This window comes from Ranitomeya variabilis, chromosome 4 (genome assembly GCF_051348905.1).
Source record: "Ranitomeya variabilis isolate aRanVar5 chromosome 4, aRanVar5.hap1, whole genome shotgun sequence".
Taxonomy (NCBI): Eukaryota; Metazoa; Chordata; class Amphibia; order Anura; family Dendrobatidae; genus Ranitomeya; species Ranitomeya variabilis.
In genome coordinates this window covers 197,843,010-197,862,380 of record NC_135235.1, presented here as the reverse complement: position 1 = coordinate 197,862,380, position 19,371 = coordinate 197,843,010, and the positions used below count along the sequence as shown (strand labels likewise).

At 42.5% G+C, this 19,371-nt stretch overlaps 1 protein-coding gene across 1 annotated transcript; it reads right to left on the bottom strand.

The window, feature by feature from the left end:
- Window positions 1-1,448: 1,448 nt before the first annotated feature.
- Window positions 1,449-18,905, bottom strand: TNNT1 (troponin T1, slow skeletal type). The gene is made up of 11 exons (XM_077256292.1): window positions 18,895-18,905; window positions 18,447-18,736; window positions 15,558-15,579; window positions 12,841-12,901; window positions 12,455-12,571; window positions 7,732-7,809; window positions 6,045-6,158; window positions 5,810-5,919; window positions 3,922-4,012; window positions 3,798-3,838; window positions 1,449-1,718 (listed from the first exon to the last, which is right to left on the bottom strand). The coding sequence occupies exons 1-11, from the start codon at window positions 18,903-18,905 to the stop codon at window positions 1,673-1,675; spliced, it is 981 nt and encodes a 326-aa protein (XP_077112407.1). The 3' UTR covers window positions 1,449-1,672.
- Between the last annotated feature and the right edge of the window lie 466 nt (window positions 18,906-19,371).

Sequence of the window (19,371 nt, the reverse complement as noted above, 5' to 3'; positions counted from 1 at the left end):
ATCATGGTTTGGGCCTGCTTTTCTTCAGCAGGGACAGGGAAGATGGTTAAAATTGATGGGAAGATGGATGGAGCCAAATAAAGGACCATTCTTGAAGAAAACCTGTTGGAGTCTGCAAAAGACCTGAGACTGGGATGGAGATTTGTCTTCCAACAAGACAATGATCCCAAACATAAAGCAAAATCTATAATGGAATTGTTCACAAATAAACGTATCCAGGTGTTAGAATGGCCAAGTCAAAGTCCAGACCTCAATCCAACTGAGAATCTGTGGAAAGAGCTGAAAACTGCTGTTCACAAACGATCTCCATCAAACCTCACTGAGCTCGAGCTGTTTACCAAGGAAGAATGGGCAAAAACTTCAGTCTCTCGATGTACAAAACTGATAGAGACCTACCCCAAGCGACTTGCATCTGTAATCACAGCAAAAGGTGGCGCAACAAAGTGTTAAGTTAAAGGGGCCGAATAATATTGCACGCCCCACTTTTCAGTTTTTGATTTTCCACAAAAAGTTAAAATAACCAATACTTTTCGTTCAACTTCACAATTGTGTTCCACTTGTTGTTGATTCTGCACCAAAATTTACATTTGGTATCTTTTTCTTTGAAGCATGATATGTGGGAAAAGGTTGAAAAGTTCCAGGGGGCCGAATACTTTCGCAAGGCACTGTACATAGACAGTTCCTACACACGATTACTACAACGGTGATTCGCGGATGTGAGTAGAGCCTAGAGGAGGCATGAAGTGGCTTCCAAGAAAGGAAAAGAAAGTGTAAGAAGCTGAACTTCAGGTCGCCGTTGACTCATCTGAACAGACAATGAACTTCTGCTTGTGGTTCAGAACACCGAAGATGTTGATTGCTCACTGGAAAACCAGGGATTGTCAGCAGGAAAGGAGTCTACCTGTGTCATGACTACTCAGTAAAGACATGCATATCCCACTAATCTTTCTTAAATTTCTCATATTAAATCTTTGCGAATATTTTCCTTACCATGCTACTTATGTTCTCAAATCACTCACTTTGCTCCTGGGTTCCTGTCCTCCAGAGTTACTTACCCATACCATGCTGCGTTTGTTCTCACATCACTCACTTTGCTCCTGGGCTCCTGTCCTCCAGAGTTACTTACCCATACCATGCTACTTATGTTCTCACATTACTCACTTTGCTCCTTGGCTCCTGTCCTCCAGAGTTTGGAAATTGGGGTCCAGTGCAATTTCCCACATTGTTCAACCTTACACCGACCCTGTGGTTCTTCACCACAAAAAGTGAATTGAATGTCGGCTCCTACAATGATTCATCAGCTTCATCTGACCCATCAGTGAGTAGGATGACTACAACGACCATAAATCACACTCCGGTTTCTCCGATTGTTATGGGAAACCATAAATAAGAGATACATTTTTTTTAGACATGCAAAACTTAAGAAATCAGACAGATGTTTTTGCATGGTTATTTTATTCAGCAAGGGACATTTCTGTGGTTGTTGGCCGGAAAGAATATAGAAGTCTGCAGACAGTTGCTGACAATGCATTTGGCTCCCATCATAGAAGCAACGGGGTGACATTGTGCTCGGATTATCATCTTCTACAGATAGAACATGAGATGTAGAGCACAGGATGTATTCCTGAATACAATAACTCCCAGTGTTGTGCACAATTGCCATATTGGACCTTTACTTCCAGCGACCACCTACACGGCCTTTTCCGGCTCCTTTTTTGCTAAGGGAAAAAGAACAAAAAAAATAAATTATTGGCTGCAGTGCTGTTGATGTGACGGCACCGCTGCAGTCAAACTATGGAGATCAAGGCAAGCTCAGTGCTAGACCCGGGGAGGGTAGGCAAAGCACTGTTTGTTTCATTTTAACAATGAACTGATCCTATAGGAAAAGCAGTTCTGAAAGAAGAAAACCCCTTTGAGATTTGAGATATACATTGAATGTAACCTATGTTCTTTGTGTTGATCAAGAAATTGCCCCCCCCCCCCCATATAGTTATGACTTCCTGCAAATTAGATACAATTTGGCCAATCCTGATGATTTCCATGGCATCTAACATGTATGGGGGGCCTTCCAACTCTCGTAAGACAGATGATGTTTAAGGAGTAAAAACAATCAGGCAAATTTAATTTCTCCCCTCTCCCTATTGAAAACATATCAATGATCGGGTGCGCGTGCATGTGTGTGGGGAAGATAGAGATGTTGGCTGAGCAAGCTAAATGATTTCTTTTAAATGGTAATAAAAACAATGTCATTTGCTAAAATAAAATGTATGGTAGTTAAATTCCCTGAGCTCCACTGATTCTGCCGCTCTTTTCCATTTTGCTCTGCGTCGCTCCATTGCAGAGATATTCACATTTGTTGCTTCTGGAGCGCAGTATATGAAATCTCTGCTGGTACTGCAACCGGGCGTTTCTTCAGAGTCTTCTCTGGGGGTGTTTGCTTTCACCCCTCCCTCTCAAATGTTGCCAATCACATCTCTGAGATGCTGCCAAGCTGTGATTGTCAGTGTCTGGTGAGGAGAGAGATTAAAGCCTACGCAATCAAATAAGACTCTGAAGAAACGTCCAGTTGCACTACAAGCAGAGATTTCACATACTGCGCTCCAACAGCAACAAATGTGAATATCTCTGCAATTGAACAAGGCAGAACAAAAAGGAAAAAAGGGGCAGAATCAGGAGAGCTCGGGGATTTTTACAAAGAATGTAACTCCATTTTTTTAGCATGTGAACGGTTATCTTAAATTATATAGAAAAATAAAAAACTGTGAATTGTTTGAAAACGAGAGAACATTAATAGGGGCATAAATGCAAGGTGAAAAGTAGATGACATTCATCCGTAAAAACCCAATAAAAACATTTTCCTCTCTTTTATAGCTGCTAACTACAGCGCCAATAAATGAGTAAGTTCACAAATGATAATATCTATAGTCGTCACATATAATATCAAATGGTCACAGTATCCACCCTTGTGTGTAATAGAGAACAACATTCACATATGTCAGTAATTATGGGGCAGATCTACTAACAAGGAACGTCGTGATAAGCATTTGGTCGTGTTCTTTGGCTTCAGGATCCTGTATTAGTCAACAACTAATCGGTTTGGTTTCTTATTGATAAGATGCAGGAATCCCAGAATCCTGTGTAAATTGCCGCAGTTTGGAGGCTGTAATCTTTACCCAATGTCCCCTTCTTTATAACATAACATCTGTGCACTTCTAAAATCCCACATTATTAATTACCACTGTTTATTTGTGTTTAGGTAGATTCTTGTATCACCCTTAAAATGAAAACTCTGTATGATGCAATGTAAAGGAGGAGAGTGGTTACTGCCCCAAAGACTGCAAGTGAGTGGCTGCAGGGAGAATAGAACGTCATTTTCTCCCTGTAGCTGCTGCTCCAGTAAAGCAGCATCTTATTGGCAAATTTAGATTCTCATCATTTAAACACTTTTTACCTGCTAGTTACCAGTAAATTTGCAGGTATTTTTTTATTTTATTTGGTAGGTTCCTTTTAAAGCCCAACAGTATGACAGCGGGGGGGGGGGGGGGGGAGCAGAAGCAGAGACAAAGCCCCGTCCCCACCTCCTGATGTCCGTTTGGTGTCTTTGCTGCTAGAATGGATTACACTTGACAACAGGCAGCGAACAGAGGGTTGCATAGTAAGGAGTCACCTAGTGGACGTCATTGTCGAATACATTTTCGGGATTAAACAACAACATTTTTTAAATATAGGGATTTGCAATATGACTATTTATCAAATGAGATCAAGTTGTGTAAAATTCCAGGGAAGAAGATACTTACAATTTCTGTGCGTGGCTTATACGGTTGTATAGGACGTTAATCTAAAAGAAAAGTAGTGAGAATTGTAGAATTATATATAGACATACCGTATATGTGTTCTGCATGTGTCGCTTCTATACAATACCTCATATTTTTGCGTTTTCATTTTCTCCATGAGATCAAACTTTTCGGACTCCAGCTGATGCATCCAGTCTGTGAGCTCTTTAGCTTTCTCCCTGTGTACAATAAATTACACATTGACCCATTATTATTAGGGATTTCTATAGCGGCCGGTTTTCATGTAAGTTTGAAGAAAGAATACTTCGAAGATTCAGCCTTGAACCATTGCCGGAGACAAGAGTAGTCCAGCTCTGCCCCAAGGCCGGCTATTCCCAGCGCTGCTGCAGGTGATTGACAGGGATAGAACTGTCGATTGTCTCTAGCAGCACTGGGAAGAGCCAGCCTAGTCTTCAAAGTAAATTTTCCAGTGATAGTCAGATCTTCAAAGTATAATGTCTCTAAAACACCAGAGCGTTTCAGAGAATACTATATCTGGCTACGATCATGCCACTTGGACAGCATGGACATCATGAATCGCCCAACAGGTTCCCTATAAAGGCTATGAAAACATTTGACATAGAAAAAATGATTTTCACTTATTTTAATGATTTCCTTTAGTTAATAAAAAGGCAATGTTTCATTGTGTTTTCTTTTATTCATTTTAGACTCTCTGATATGCAGTTTTGCAGCCTGATCCGTCTGTTAGATTTTTCTCTTGTAAGAGTGTCCCTCCCTGTAATACATGCTGGAGGTGAGCTTTGAATTTCCCTCCCAGTAATGTAGGCTGGATGTGAATTCTGTGTCTATCCAGTATGCTGCTGTCTGCTTCCTTCCATGAATCAGGTTTGTGTACAACCCCTTCTCTCTGGTTATCTGTAACACTGAGAAAAGAAAGGGGGAGCCGAGAAAACCATCAGGACCAGGAGCTCTGACAAATTTATATGTTTTATGCAAAGCGCTTAGCTATATGAAGGAGTTACAGAGACTCTGCAGCAGAAAAATGGTAGGAAGTCTCTAATGGAGAGGATTTAGAAAGGAGGTTTTCTAGTTGACAGCAAGGGCTGCTCAGAGTCACTGAGCTAAGTTATTGTCTGCAGCGCTGTCGAGGTGACATTGGCACTGCAAACTTTAATAAACAGTGGGAACAGCAGCGGAGATTCAACATTGGACCCATAAATGATACATAGATTTTTGCAACCAACTTATTTCTCCAACTCCATAATTGGAAACCTTTTATAATATCCTACAGGGCCAATTGTGACTCTGGAGCCCATATATCCCTATATCCATCCCTGACTCTGGCACAAACTGAGATGACAAATATTTATTCTTTACTTTGCCGTGATCCTATCTGCGACTGTACCTTAGCTGGTCTGGTTTTCATTCATGTTCTCGATTCCTATCTATGGCTGTACCTTAGCTGGTTTTGATTCATGTTCTCGATTCCTATCTATGGCTGTACCTTAGCTGGTTTTCATTCATGTTCTCGACTCCTATCTATGACTGTACCTTAGCTGGATTTCCTTCATGTTCTTGATTCCTATCTGCGACTGTACCTTAGCTGGTTTTCATTCATGTTCTCAATTCCTATCTATGGCTGTACCTTAGCTGGTTTTCATTCACGTTCACGATTCCTATCTGTGGCTGTACCTTAGCTGGTTTTCATTCATGTTCTCGATTCCTATCTGTGACTTTACCTTAGCTGGTTTTCATTCCCGTTCACGATTGCTATCTGTGACCTTACCTTAGCTGGTTTTCATTCATGTTCACGATTCCTATCTGCAACTGTACCTTAGATGGTTTTCATTCATGTTCTCGATTCCAATCTGTGACTTTACCTTAGCTGGTTTTCATTCATGTTCTCAATTCCTATCTATGACTGTACCTTAGCTGGTTTTCATTCACGATCTCTATCTGCGTCTGTACCTTAGCTGGTTTTCATTCATGTTCTCGATTCCTATCTGTGACTGTACCTTAGCTGGTTTTCATTCATGTTCTCAATGCATAAAGGTTTGTGCCGCTCCGCTAGAATCTTTCTCTTCATTTCACGACCGGTCTGTCTCTTCCCTCTCTTCTGCTCCGCCTAAAAAAGAAAAATTAGGTCGATTACCTACAAAAATCTACACATAATCCATATGTGAGTGCACGTCCAGGGGCGCACACTATATGTTTAAAATGAAAATATACTTGGCCACGATGATGACTTACCTTCATGAGATAACCCCCAAACTGGGCTCCCATGTTGGAGAGAACTTTTTTCTTCTTGGCATCATCATCAGCACGTTTTTTAGCCTCCTCCTCTTCTTTTCTCATTTTTTCTTCCTATGAAGAACCACATTTCCATTGTGTTTATTAGCAGAAACTTTATTATTCTACAATTTAAATAAAAAATTATCTCAGTAACCCGAGTCTTTGTGCAACTGAAATAAAAAAGGGACCTGATCAAAGTGAAAAGTATGACGAATATCCTACCATAATGCAACCCAGGAAAAGTGGTACCAAAAACGGAACACTCTTTAAGATTTGTCCACGAGATTGAACGTCTACCATACTGAGTGGCACTACAGGAAATGGAGAAATGTGGCTCATGTCCAAATGTTTCCTTTTCGCAATCACTTGTCAGATCTCACGACCTCTGAGCTTTATATGTAATAGTGGACTAAGTCACCTACGATGAAAATCTACAGTCAGATTGCCTCAGGCTTCGGAAAGATCGTGCTTTTAAGTTCACTTCTGTTAACTACTTTGCTGTAGCTAAACATCAACAACAAGCCTACATCACCCACCAGGCGGACGCGCTTCCACACAACTCCACCAGAGCTGCCCTATGGGAACTCGGCTCTTTCTCCTCTCCTCTACCTCTTTGGCACAAGTGAGGTTTTGATAAAGACCCGCTGGGGTCGAAACGTTACCCGAATTGAATAGTCCGCCACCCATTTACCTCCTAAAAAAGCACCTGGTGATGTTTATTGTATATGTTAATAAAGAAACTACACAGTTTGCTGAACTTTCAACCAATTGAGTGCGGCTGATTTTTCCTATACTTGGACTATTTTTGTTCATGCCTGCACCAACCCAGTGACAGTGTGCACATCTTTTTCCTGGATTTGCTGTAGCTAAAAACGGGAACAGAACCCATGAGAAAAAAGAACAGGTCACAGACATTGAATCCGAGAAGTAAAACTGCTTTATCCTGATCACTGCTGGTGAGCACTACTCATCATAAAGGAATGACGGGATGCAAGCTGCACACTTGATACATAATATTTCTGTTTGTTTTAATGGAGTGAAATAATAAAATATTGTTTGGCCAAAGTCACAACATTCTATGTTGACCAATCACCTCCTTAATCTATTTGGTTGCTGTCAGCATTACCTCAACTTTTATAATAAGACCAATCATAGATAAAGAGGAACCGCTATTTTTATTTCAGAAATCAGTAGTACAGATGAAAATAAAAAACATTGTAATTTATCTTATCGGAGAAATCTGCTTCTTTCTTCTCCTGGACTGATCATTCAATCTCAAAATTCTCAATTCACAAATAAAATCTGTTTTTGGTGAAGACAGATTTTTACAATACTTAGATAATAGATGACAGTTGGTGCTCGTAAAGTTCTACATTGAACTGTAACTGCACCTAGCTCCTCCCCCTTCGCTTCTTCATAGACCTTTATAAGCAAGCACCAACTGCCTTCTCCTTTCTCAATAATGGGAACATCTGTCTACTGAATAGAGGTTTTACCACTGAATTGAGAAATATCAGTCTAGGAGGAGAAAGAAGCAGATTTTTCTGATAAGATATATTACAAAGTTGTTTATTTTCATGTGCATTATTGATGTATGAGATAAAACTTAGAAGGACAGTCACTAGATAAACTGTAGTTTACTTACCGCCATTCTGGCTTGTCTCTCCCGCTCCTTTTCAGTCCTGAAACGCTGTTGCTCTGCTCGTTCAGATCTGCGGTGTTCCTGAAGAAACACAATAATACAATAATACAATTAGTGCACCTGGCTATCTTAGCATATAAACGGGCTAGGTGTTCATCTAAGTCAGTCAGCTGGTGAGGCTGACCAGACTGGATGTGTCTTGAAGTTGAAGAGAGAAAAAAAGAGTCTGTTTAGGCCGTGTGCACCAAATTGCAAGTATCTGTGGTTTCTATTGACAATAGTGGCTTTGTTTGACTGAACTGGAACAAGCTCAGTGGTGTCTGAAGTGGTCAGGGTCTATATTGTTTAGTTTATGCCTGGACAAGGCTAGGGATTTATGTTTAAGGGTACCGTCACACAGTGCAATTTTGATCGCTACAACGGCACGATTCGTGACGTTCCAGCGATGCATTTACGATATCGTTGTGTCTGACACGCTACTGTGATCCGGATCCCCGCTGAGAATCGTACGTCGTAGCAGATCGTTTGAAACTTTCTTTCGTCGTCTAGTGTCCCGCTGTGGCGGCATGATTGCATTGTGTGACACAGGTTGTATACGATGTGCGCACAGTAACCAACGGCTTCTACATCGCAAATACGTCATGAAATTATCGCTCCAGCGCCGTGTATTGCAACGTGTGACCGCAGTATACGACGCTGGAGCGATACCGAGCGACTTTGGCATGTTGAATCCGAGCATGCTTGTGTGCTAACCGAGTGACTTTGGCATGTTGAATCCGAGCATGCTCGTGTGCTAACCGAGCGACTTTGGCATGTTGAATCCGAGCATGCTTGTGTGCTAACCGAGTGACTTTGGCATGTTGAATCCGAGCATGCTCGTGTGCTAACCGAGCGACTTTGGCATGTTGAATCCAAGCATGCTCGTGTACTAACCGAGCGACTTTAGCGGGTTCGAATCAGAGCATGCTTGTATGCTAATCGAGTGACTTTGGTGTGTTCGAATCCGAGCATGCTCGAGTGCTAACCGAGCAACTTTGACATGTTGAATTGGAGAATACTCGTGTGCTAACCGAGCGACTTTGGCATGTTGAATCGGAGCATGCTCGTGTGCTAACCGAGTGACTTTGGCATGTTGAATCCGAGCATGCTCGTGTGCTAACCGAGCGACTTTGGCATGTCCGAATCCGAGAATGCTCGAGTGCTAACCGAGCGACTTTGGCGTGTTCGAATCCGAGCCTGCTTGTATGCTAACCAAGTGACTTTTTCGTGCTCGAAAAATGTTCTAGTCCTTGCAGCTGCAGGTTTGGCCAGCCGCAACACATGCAAGTATTTCCTATTTGCTAGGCAATCCCTGCATGTGTTGCAGCTGCCGAAATTCTGCGGGGGCTAAAACATATTTTCTGAGCACACCAAATACACTCGGTTAGCACACGAGCATGCTCGGATAACAGCTTATCGAGCATGTTCATTCATCACTACTGAGTATGCCCCGTTCACACTTGCAGACCTCTGCACAGGACATTTATTTATGTCCTAATGTAGTAAGCGGTTAAAAAGTACTATGTAGGAAAAAAAATCTAGTCGTTCAGGGATAGACTTTCTGTAATATTACAGGTCGCCCTTTATGAAACTTGGCTAGTATAAAACCTGTGAATTAATTGCTATACCATTAAATGCCAGCAGTGGCTTGTTTGAAGCCAGTTTATTGTAAATCCATTACAAGTGTAACCTCTCCCTGGGTAATTTGCTGGTGTATTGTGTGTCATTGTGTGCCGCACATACACCCACATCTGAGCCATCCATCACTGTGCTACTAATCCCGCAGGGTGGGGGCAGCGCACATGGTATTATCTGGCTTTTACTTGTCAATACATGCACTTATGTCTAATTTATTGGCACGGCAAACACTAGAGAGCTTTTTTCTTTGGTACTTTGTGTATTTCTTTCGATAGTGAAGAGTAGCCCACACCTCAGTGCAAACACTAACCATTGGTACATTTATGACGTTGAATAAACAGTGACCAGATCTCTATGTAATGCCTAAAAATTAAAAAAAACACATACAAAACCCAAACCCTTTGCCGTGACCTATAGGTCATTGTTACAGGAATGTCATTTTTTACTACATTGTATCAGAGATTTATATAAACAAAAATCTTTAAAGGAAATTTGTCGTAGGATTAACGCCCTAAAACTCATATATGGGCATAAAAACCTTTAAATCCATCAGCACCTTTATTTCTTTTATCTGTTGCTGCATTGCAAATTAGTAATTAAGTGCTAAGGGTGAGACCGAGCACTTAAGATGACCAGTAGTGATGAGAGAATGTGCTTGGATAAATTGTTATCTGAGCATGCTCGAGTGCTAATCTAGCAATTCGGAGTGCTCGAAAAATATGCTCGAGTCGAAATGGCTGCATGTCACATGGCTGTTTGACAGCCACTACACATCCAGGGTTTCCTGTTTGTTAGACAATCCCTGCATGACTCGTGGCTGTCGAACAGCCGTGAGACAAGTGCAGCGCCCCAGAGTCCTGGTCGTTGCAGTATTGTCGCTCTTCCATCAGGGGGAGTGATGGTACGTCTGATGGCACTAAAGGAGTTCACCTGACCAGGTATCACAGTCACACACTACACTTCACACTCCAGTCCACCAGGGGGAGCAAAGGTTCTATGTACTAGGCCACTCCTCACACACGGGTAAAACTGGTGGGTTGGAAGGGAAGTTAGGCAGAACGCTACTGGGTTGGACCCAGGGAAGACCTGTCAGGCAAACAGGGGGAGAAGGAGGAACATCTGAGCTGCAGACAGAGGTCCCTGTCAGGGGTGGGATCCTGACAGAGACCAAGCATGAGATAGAACGTTACGGAGCTGCGCCTGCACCTCATTGTGGCAGCATCCTAAGAAAGGACACGAAGCGAAGTATATTGTGGAGAGTGAGCAACGAGATCACAGCACAAGGAGATAATACCGGGAGGAGCGTCTGCCCCGAGATCGGCGGCCTCCTTCTGAGGCGCGTAGCCGGTGGCCAGAACACCGAGGGAGTAATAGGCTCTACGCATTACTTCAAACTACGGCAGGACAGTTAATTCCAGGTTGGCTGCCCAACCTTTAACCTAATGAACAAAACGGAGGCAAATTGTGGGAGAGGGGCGTCTCTAGGGTCCCTATAAAATAGCTCCAGGCCTACCCCGTCATACGGGTCGTCCTATCCATACCATCTGGGGGATGGAGAGAGAATATCAGAAACATACTCGACAGTTGTGAGGACTATCCCGTGGTGCTCAGCAGGGAAGTACTACAACACCCAGGCGCTAGTAGGTAGGCTACTGATTTACACCTGCAAAGGGAACTCTGGATGTGCCTTCGGACCGGCTGGATTCAGCCAGCCCTGTTAGCAGTGCTCTGGATTGTGGACGCTGAAGTCTACAGTAAAAGGTAAAGAGACTGCAACCTTTGTGTCTTCATTATTCACTGCGACCTACACCATCATCATCTACCTTACTGGGAAGCCCTGGGGATACACTTCACCTGTGGGAAGGTATACCATCCAGCTGCCATAACATCAGCCCAGCGGATCTCCAAGCAGCGTCGGTCACTCTGACCAAACACCACAGGTGGCGTCACGTACATTTGACAAACTACACCTTTAATTGGGCGCTCCTTAGCAGGGCCACGGACCGGGTCGGGCCACCGTGACATCCCCAGAACCGAGACAGAGGGACCCGGTACCGAGTACCCCACTGCCCTGCGCCTGGGGGCGATCCACATGCAGCCACTTGGACTCAAGCATAGTATTGGCACACGCCGAAAAAACTTGATTAAGCACAAGCATGTTCAGATAACGCCTTAACCGAGCACGCTTGATCATCACTAGTGACCAGGTTCCCCACTCAGAACTAGCCTCTTTATTTTGATTGATAGCTCACCGTCTGATTTCCTTCTCTGACATCTGATGTCACATATCAATCAAGTTAAAGAGGCTATTGCTAGGTGGGGAAACAATGTCAGGAGGTTTTGGTTCCTTAAGTGCTTTGTCACACCTAGAGCACTTAACACCTCATTAGCATATGTATAAAACCGCTAATTTCTTGGGATTACATCAACACATAGAAGATATAAAGAGGTCAATGGATTCACATTTGAAAGTCCTGCATATATAAAGTTTATTTGGTTGTATCTTAATGGTAGATTTCCTTTAAGTAAACCTAATGGGGTTGTGGTGCTCTATAGATTGCTTGCCGCCATGTATTTCAGTAAATATGTAGTAGTCCAAGACCATGGACTCCACCAATGTTATCTTAGATGTACCTATGAACATTAATTTGGCTGGATTTCTCCTTTACATACATCTTGACACTGTGGACCAGTATGCTGTTTTAGGGGTGTGGCTCACAGGATCCTCTGGGGCATGTCCTTAGCCTGGTCTGCATACTCTATGGGCAACACCTCCTTAGTAAAAAAACCAACATAAAAAATTAGTAAAAAAATGGCCACTTTTGACCTGGGAACAGGTCCTCTTTGAGCAGTTATAATGATGGTTACACTTATGTCTAGCTAATTATAATGCTGGAGCAATTCTGCCATTAGGTCAAAAAATTCAACCTGAAAGTGTTTTCTGTAGATGTCTGGGCCCCAGACCGTGAGCAATTTTCTTCATTCAGTCAAATGGATATTATGTACTTTTGATGTATATTTAATATTAGGTATATAATAATATACATACGATTCTACCCTTTAGGCCAATTAATTCTTCTTCCTCCTTTTTACGTTGTTCAAAGTGAACATCTATCAGTGTCTGAAGTTCCAGGAGATCTTTTTCCATCCTCTTCCGATGGATATCCTGAAATAGCAAAGGATGACAGCATGTGGCTTTATTCATATATTATATAATATCTCTAGAGAAACATTTGTGTGTTATCCTGTTTCCTCATGTTTAAGCCAATCCATATATCTGGCTGTATTTCAGCTCTTATTTACACTATCATTACTGTGTCTTCTTCTGCCTATAATATCAAATGTCTTCCTGAGATAAAAACAACTTTCCCTTTTATTTAATGAGAGTCCAACATAATAATTAGATATTTACTTTTGAAAATTAGAATCACTTACGTCAAAGTCAACTCTTTCACCCTCTGGAATTTTTGGAGGTACAAGCTGGGCCATTGTGGGCCTAAGAACGACATAAAACGGGTGATGTTAACATTTGACCTCGAAAGATAAATCTAGAAAGTTTTTTCATTATAGTTGTAGAAACGACATCTTTGTTTAAAACTATATAGATTTAATTGAGACAATGGCAGCGAATGGCCAGGAAACTTGTAGGACTAAAGTGTATAAATAGAGGTGTGAGGAAGTGAGTGAGTGTGGGGCTGAAGCCACATGGCAATCAGCAGTCGACTGTGCCAAGGAGGTAGAGAGGACAGAGGTATCGAGGGGTCTCCATAGGAGACATAACCTCAGGGGAGGTGGCTGCTGTTGATGAAGGTAGTATAACATATTGGTGACATATTACCAGAGGATACCACCGTTGTCCAATTACTTGATCTCACTGCTATGACTAAAACAAAGAATAATGGAACCTAAAAAGGTGTGAGCCACTTCATCTCCTAATAGTTGCACTTGTTTTTCATGGGCATCTGTACTGACTGTAATCGGATAAGATATTGTGTGTCCTTCAAACCACACATCCAAGCCCTTACCGCCTCCAACTCAAAAATATTTCCAAAATTTGTGCTTTCCTTAAACCTGAATTTACTAAACTATCAGTACATGACCTCATCATCTCCCACCTCAACTACTGCAATATCCTACTTTTTGGCCTCTGAATTAACACTCTACACTTCTCCAGTCTGTCCTTAACTGTGCTACCCAATTAATCCTCCTATTGCCTTGCTACTCTTCTGCCTCTTCCCTCTGATATTCCTTGGCTTCTAATTCCTCAAGGAGTCCAGTGTAAATTGCTAACAATGACTTACAAGACCATTCGTAACCTGTCCAAGCCATACATCTCCAAACTAATCTCCTGATACTTGCCCACATGTAATCTCCAGTCCTTACAAGATCTCCTTCTCTTCTCCACACTCATGTTCCTCACTTAATCACCTCCAAGATCTTCCCCGAGCATTCCCCATTACCTGGAATTCAGTGCCTCAACACGTCCGATTGTCTCCCACATTTGGAACCTTCAACCTGAAAACTCATCTCTTTCGGAAAATCAACAGCCTGCAATAACCCCATTGCCACCTCACCACCATTGGAGATGCCTCAACCTCCCAACCTATTTGGCTTCAAATGCTAGTATGACGTCGGGAAGACGTGAAACAAGAGTGGACCCTCTGGGTCACGGCACTGAGGCTCCAACAGACGAGCGAACCTGGGAACAACCCCTATACAGGGACCGTGAGGAGCAGGCCCAACGGAGTCAGATGCCGCAACAGCTGGAACCAAGAGGGACGGCTCAGGAGAGAAAAAGCACAGGACAGGGTAACAGCGATGCTAGTGTCAGAGAGGAACAGGAATACAAGCACAGCCAAATAAACAGGATGGAACAGGGAACAGGCCAGCATGTATGGAATGAACACGATAATCAGGCGTCGCCATAATGGCGGAAGTGCCCGATATATCCTGTGCTGAAGGCTGATTGGGAGGCAAGGGCTGCTGGGAAGAAACTGAAGGGGTTAACTTCAGGGAAGAGCGCGCGTCCGCGACCTAAGGGGTTTGTAAGGAGCAGACACAGGTCAGGAGAAAGAATGGGGACATGCACCATGCTGAGGCCCCCTAGTGGCTGCAAAGGAGGACAGAGGAAGAGCGTGGCGCTGGAAGGAAGGAGGCGGGACAGAACCCCGGGGACAGTGGCGGCAGAGACTGCAGTGGCGGAGATGGCGGCGAGGTGTCCAGAGCGGCGAGGAGGAAGCAGGAGAGCGGACCCTGGAGCAGAAGAAGTGACCGCGACAGGAGCGACGACAGCATTACGCCTGGAGAGGTAAGTAGCGGAGGGAGCAGCGGCCATGACAGCTAGCAATATGCTGCCAATGTATTTGGTGAGACAACGCTTTAACTTTCTGGTGCACTTTGTTGACTGACTAAGCTTTCCTTCAACCGGGGCAAAGAGTCCAGGTGTCCTAATCTGGCAAATCCATCTTGGCTTGCTGCTATTTCCCCTACCTTCCAGGCAACCAGCAATTGTGGCACATGTCTGGCCAACCCTCTGGCTACATCCCTACTATGACACTTTTACAACATATCAATTTTCTACCAAATTTGCCATGTCTTGCCTTGTTTCAGTTGATTTTTAAAGACAAGCCATTATTATATGGCCACTCTTGGTCATTAAAGGGACATTCCCATTTCCAACATCCTATCCCAATATGTACTAGATGTGATACTATCAGCAAATACCTCAAATTAGAAATAGTATAGTTCTTTTGATTAGCTATGTCACTCATCAAATGGTAACCATGGATACCTAAACTACTGCAAGGCCCTGCACGTGGGCTAATCAGAAGAAATATACTACATTTCTACTTGGATTTGCTAATATTATTATACCAACTACAAATTGCTAACCCTAACCCTAACCTGTAAGTGGAGCGATCAGTGAACATTACACATCCTGTCGACACCAGAGCTGAACATTCTAAATGTTTTCAAAAATTCTAATTCAAACTAACTGTTTTGTGGAACTTTCCATAATAGCGGATGTTCTACAAACGTCCCTCAGTTTATGGCCGACCAGTGACAGGGCTGAAATTAACAAGATCTAATATGCAGCATGAAACCCGAGAAGCTGACAGTTTAATGTGCCGCTATGGATAGAGAATGCTTACCTTGGCCTGGGGCGCTCCTCCTCTGTTAACAAGAAAACATATATAATATTATTACAGTATTCGGCACAGTAATGAGATTTGACATTACACTGAAATCTGAGTCATGATGTAATCTTCTCCCGGTCACAAGCCTGTAGGGAAGGTGTTATTCTTCTCTGATGTCGGGTTTTACAATTTAACATCACTTAATTTCCCATCAAACATGGTGTCAATTAGCACGCACCACAAGAGACATGATGGCCCCTGTCTTCAAACACTTTAGTTGTGAACTGATCCCCAGTGATTGAAGCTGCTTCATAATCTCACTGTCTGATATGTTTTTGCTGTGACAGCCGTATGTTACCCAAGCAGAAAAATAGAAATACACAAGTGATGGAACATGTATGACCCAGGCTGGCTTATTCGGAAGTCTTTACGTACAGGGATCCTTCAAGTATACTTTATGGAAGCTTGAATATAAGCTAAGTATGAAGTGGGACCCTCAATTGTCAGCCATAATCTGTTCAGAAACGTGAAGAATGAAAGGGAACCTGCCATGGTGGACACGCAGTTCAATCTGTTGACAACACCGTGTAGAGAAGAAGTTGAGCAGGATCATATATAGGTTTGTTGGAAGAGATTCAGTATAACTTGTCCTTTATTCATTGGAATCCCTGGTAATTGTCCGCAAATGAGTCCAGTGGGCGGGCTTACTAGTGATTGACATGCACAGTACAGGGAAGACTGTCAATCACTGAGTAGGACCGCCCACTGGACTCGTATGCCTACAAATACCAGGGATTTCAATTAACAAAAAAAAGTTTTACTGCAATTTTTCCATTAAAAATATCTATTAATCAGATCAACTCCTGCTCTATAACAAAATCTGCGCTCTTGTTTTATCACTTTTGCACAAGTAAGTATTTAAGAACAGAAAATAACTAGTAAGACATGGATCTGTAAATGGTGGTCAACACCTTCGGGGTAAACAGTAAAAAGTGTCCATAACTTTTTTCTAGGTTCTGCTTGATGAATCTTTTTGCCCAGGGGATCCGATAACCATGGATACTGTAACAAAGCAGGCCGAGAGTCTTCTCACACCATAGCTTCCAACCTAGAAAGTAACTGTGGACTGCAAACTTTCCAGCTGTGTGCAGTGGTTGCTAATCATGTCAGTATAATTTTCCAATAACTGCTTTATTCTATTGAATAACCTTTATGTTTGACACCTATAATTGGCCGTCAGGGACAGTAATTGTTATAATAAATTGGTTAGGACACTGAGCTATTAGTGTAAGAGGCACAGGGCCTTCAGGCCTTCTCATCGATCCTAGGACATGTATTCATTACCCTGAACACACCACAAACCATCCGCAAGAGGGAAAAAAGCTGGGGATTGTAAGCTATTTTATGGGAACGAATGCACTGACACAGTCAACACATTGGCTTTGAAGATGTGTAATTGCCTTCAGCTCAATTCAGCACAGAGGGAAAAGGCAAAATTTACTAAGCAGTGCTGCGAAAATCTGAATGGATTGCCCTCCATATTATTTTTGTGTGTTTGCAGTGGGTTGACAATGCCCTGGGAAGAGCAAGAACTTTCTGTCCTCTACCTTGGACTGTTAGTCATAAAATGTTAAAAATAAAGTTATATATTGTTATATTTTTTACTTTTTATTTCATTTTTATGTTTTTATTAATGTTAATATTTTATTATCTTAGCCCTAAACTTAAGCCTATTTCTAATGGTAGAACTATTCCTAACCCTAACCATAGCCCTAACTTTAACCTTAGTGTTATCTCTAACCCTAAGCCTAGCCCTAACTTTAACCTTAGTGTTATCTCTAACCCTAAACCTAGCCCTAACTTTAACCTTAGCCTTATCCCTAACCCTAGCTTTCTCTAACCCTAGTCTTATCCCTAACCCTAGCTTTAACTTTAACCTTAGCCTTATCCCTAACCCTAACTTTCTCTAACCCTAGTCTTATCCCTAACCCTAGCTCTAACTTTAATCTTAACCCTAGCCCAAACTCTAACCTTAGTCTTATCTCTAACCCTAGTACTAAACTTAACCCTAGTCCTACCTCTCACCCTAGTCCTATCCCTAATAGTGATGGGCAATACGGCTCTTTTTGGTGATCTGGCTCACTTGACTCCACTCGCCAAAAAAGTCGTCTTTTGTGGATCCTAAAATTACGAAATATTTGTTCGCCATAAGTAAACCCCACCTACTAGTAAGTGTGTCCTTGCCAATACAAGTGTATTGAATGAGGATGTGCCCACTAGTCGGGTTCAGCCCAGGAGCATACATATCACATACCTGACCTCTGTTCCCGGGGCAGTGTGTGCCTAGAGGATTCACAAGTCTGCAGTCACACAGAGTGACTACAGACTTTTCATGTTAGGTTGGACAACCCATTTAAATCATTCTCTAAAAGGGCACGTACAATAAGCACCCAATAGGGGGCAATCTAGGGATCCGAGCTCTGCAGAGCGCTGTCTTGAAAGGAGCGGAGATGCATGTGCTCAACCCCTACTCAATTAATTGCTTTTTATAGCAATTCCATAGACCATGAATACAGTAAAGGTCAAGCATGTGCTCCTCTGCTTCATTCATAATAGGACTCTGCAGAGCCCAGCTCCTAGGAATCAGAGTCCCCTTTTCAAGATAGTTGGGGGTCTCAATGGTTGGATTCCCAGCAATCAATAAATTATCCCCTATGGATAAGGTGAGCTCTTACTATTCTCTTATATGGGAGAGAGCTGCAGTGCCAATCACAGCCACTACACAATTCATCTCAAAATTTAGGATCAGTTTATGATCACATTAAAATTCAGGCAAAAAAAAAAATCATTATCAATGAAAATGAAGATCAAAATACTGTAAACACCTTTGCATTTATCTATTACCTTCTACTTGTTCTCCATACTCCTCTGTACCAGCAGAATGACAGGGAAGACAGCAGGATGGCAGGAGAGGCAGGCAGTAGCATGACAGCAGTGAACAGCAGCAGCAAAGCAGGGAGGCAGGATGCAAAAAAAAATATGGGACATATGAAATAGAAAACAAATCACACACTGCAATGGATACTGTCACGATAGCAACACTGGTATAATATGAACAATGTATTGTTTTAAAAGTACAGATGTAATAATTGGTGGAGAAAGGTTGAATTTGATGGACCTTAGCCTTTTTCAACCTATGTAACTATATGTAATGGCCCCCTTCTCCCAATGCTATTTCACTGAAGCAGAAAGACTGCAGCTTCATCCCCCTCCTCCCCATTCTCTACATCTGGCGTTTTCTGTTGTACCTTGAACATCACAGAAAAAAAAACAGCTATATCCTTCCCAATACCTGTCCGCCATAGTACCTTACTGCAGGATTCAGCAACCCCCTATGATAAAAAGCTGCTTTTTTTCTGTGAAAATGTTGTTTGCTTTTGCGGCTGCTGCTTGACACTGAGTGCTGCTGCTCAGCTTACTTGTAACCAAAATACCCAAGTCCTTCTCCTGCTCTGTAGTCCTGAGTATACTCCCATTTAATGTATATGCAGCAATAGGATTACTCCGTCCTAGGTGCATTACTCTACATTTATCTACATTAAACCTCATTTGCCAAGTGTTTGCTTATTCAGTCATCTTATCCAGATCGTTCTGGAATATTGTACTATCAAGATCAGATTTTTATCTCCTACATAGTTTGTGTCATCAGAAAAGACTGACACTTTACTCTCAATCCCATCCACTAGGTCATTAATAAAGAAATGTAAAAGAATTGTCCTAACACAGATCCTTGTGATCCCCACTGCTCCCAATACTGATCCCTGTGGTC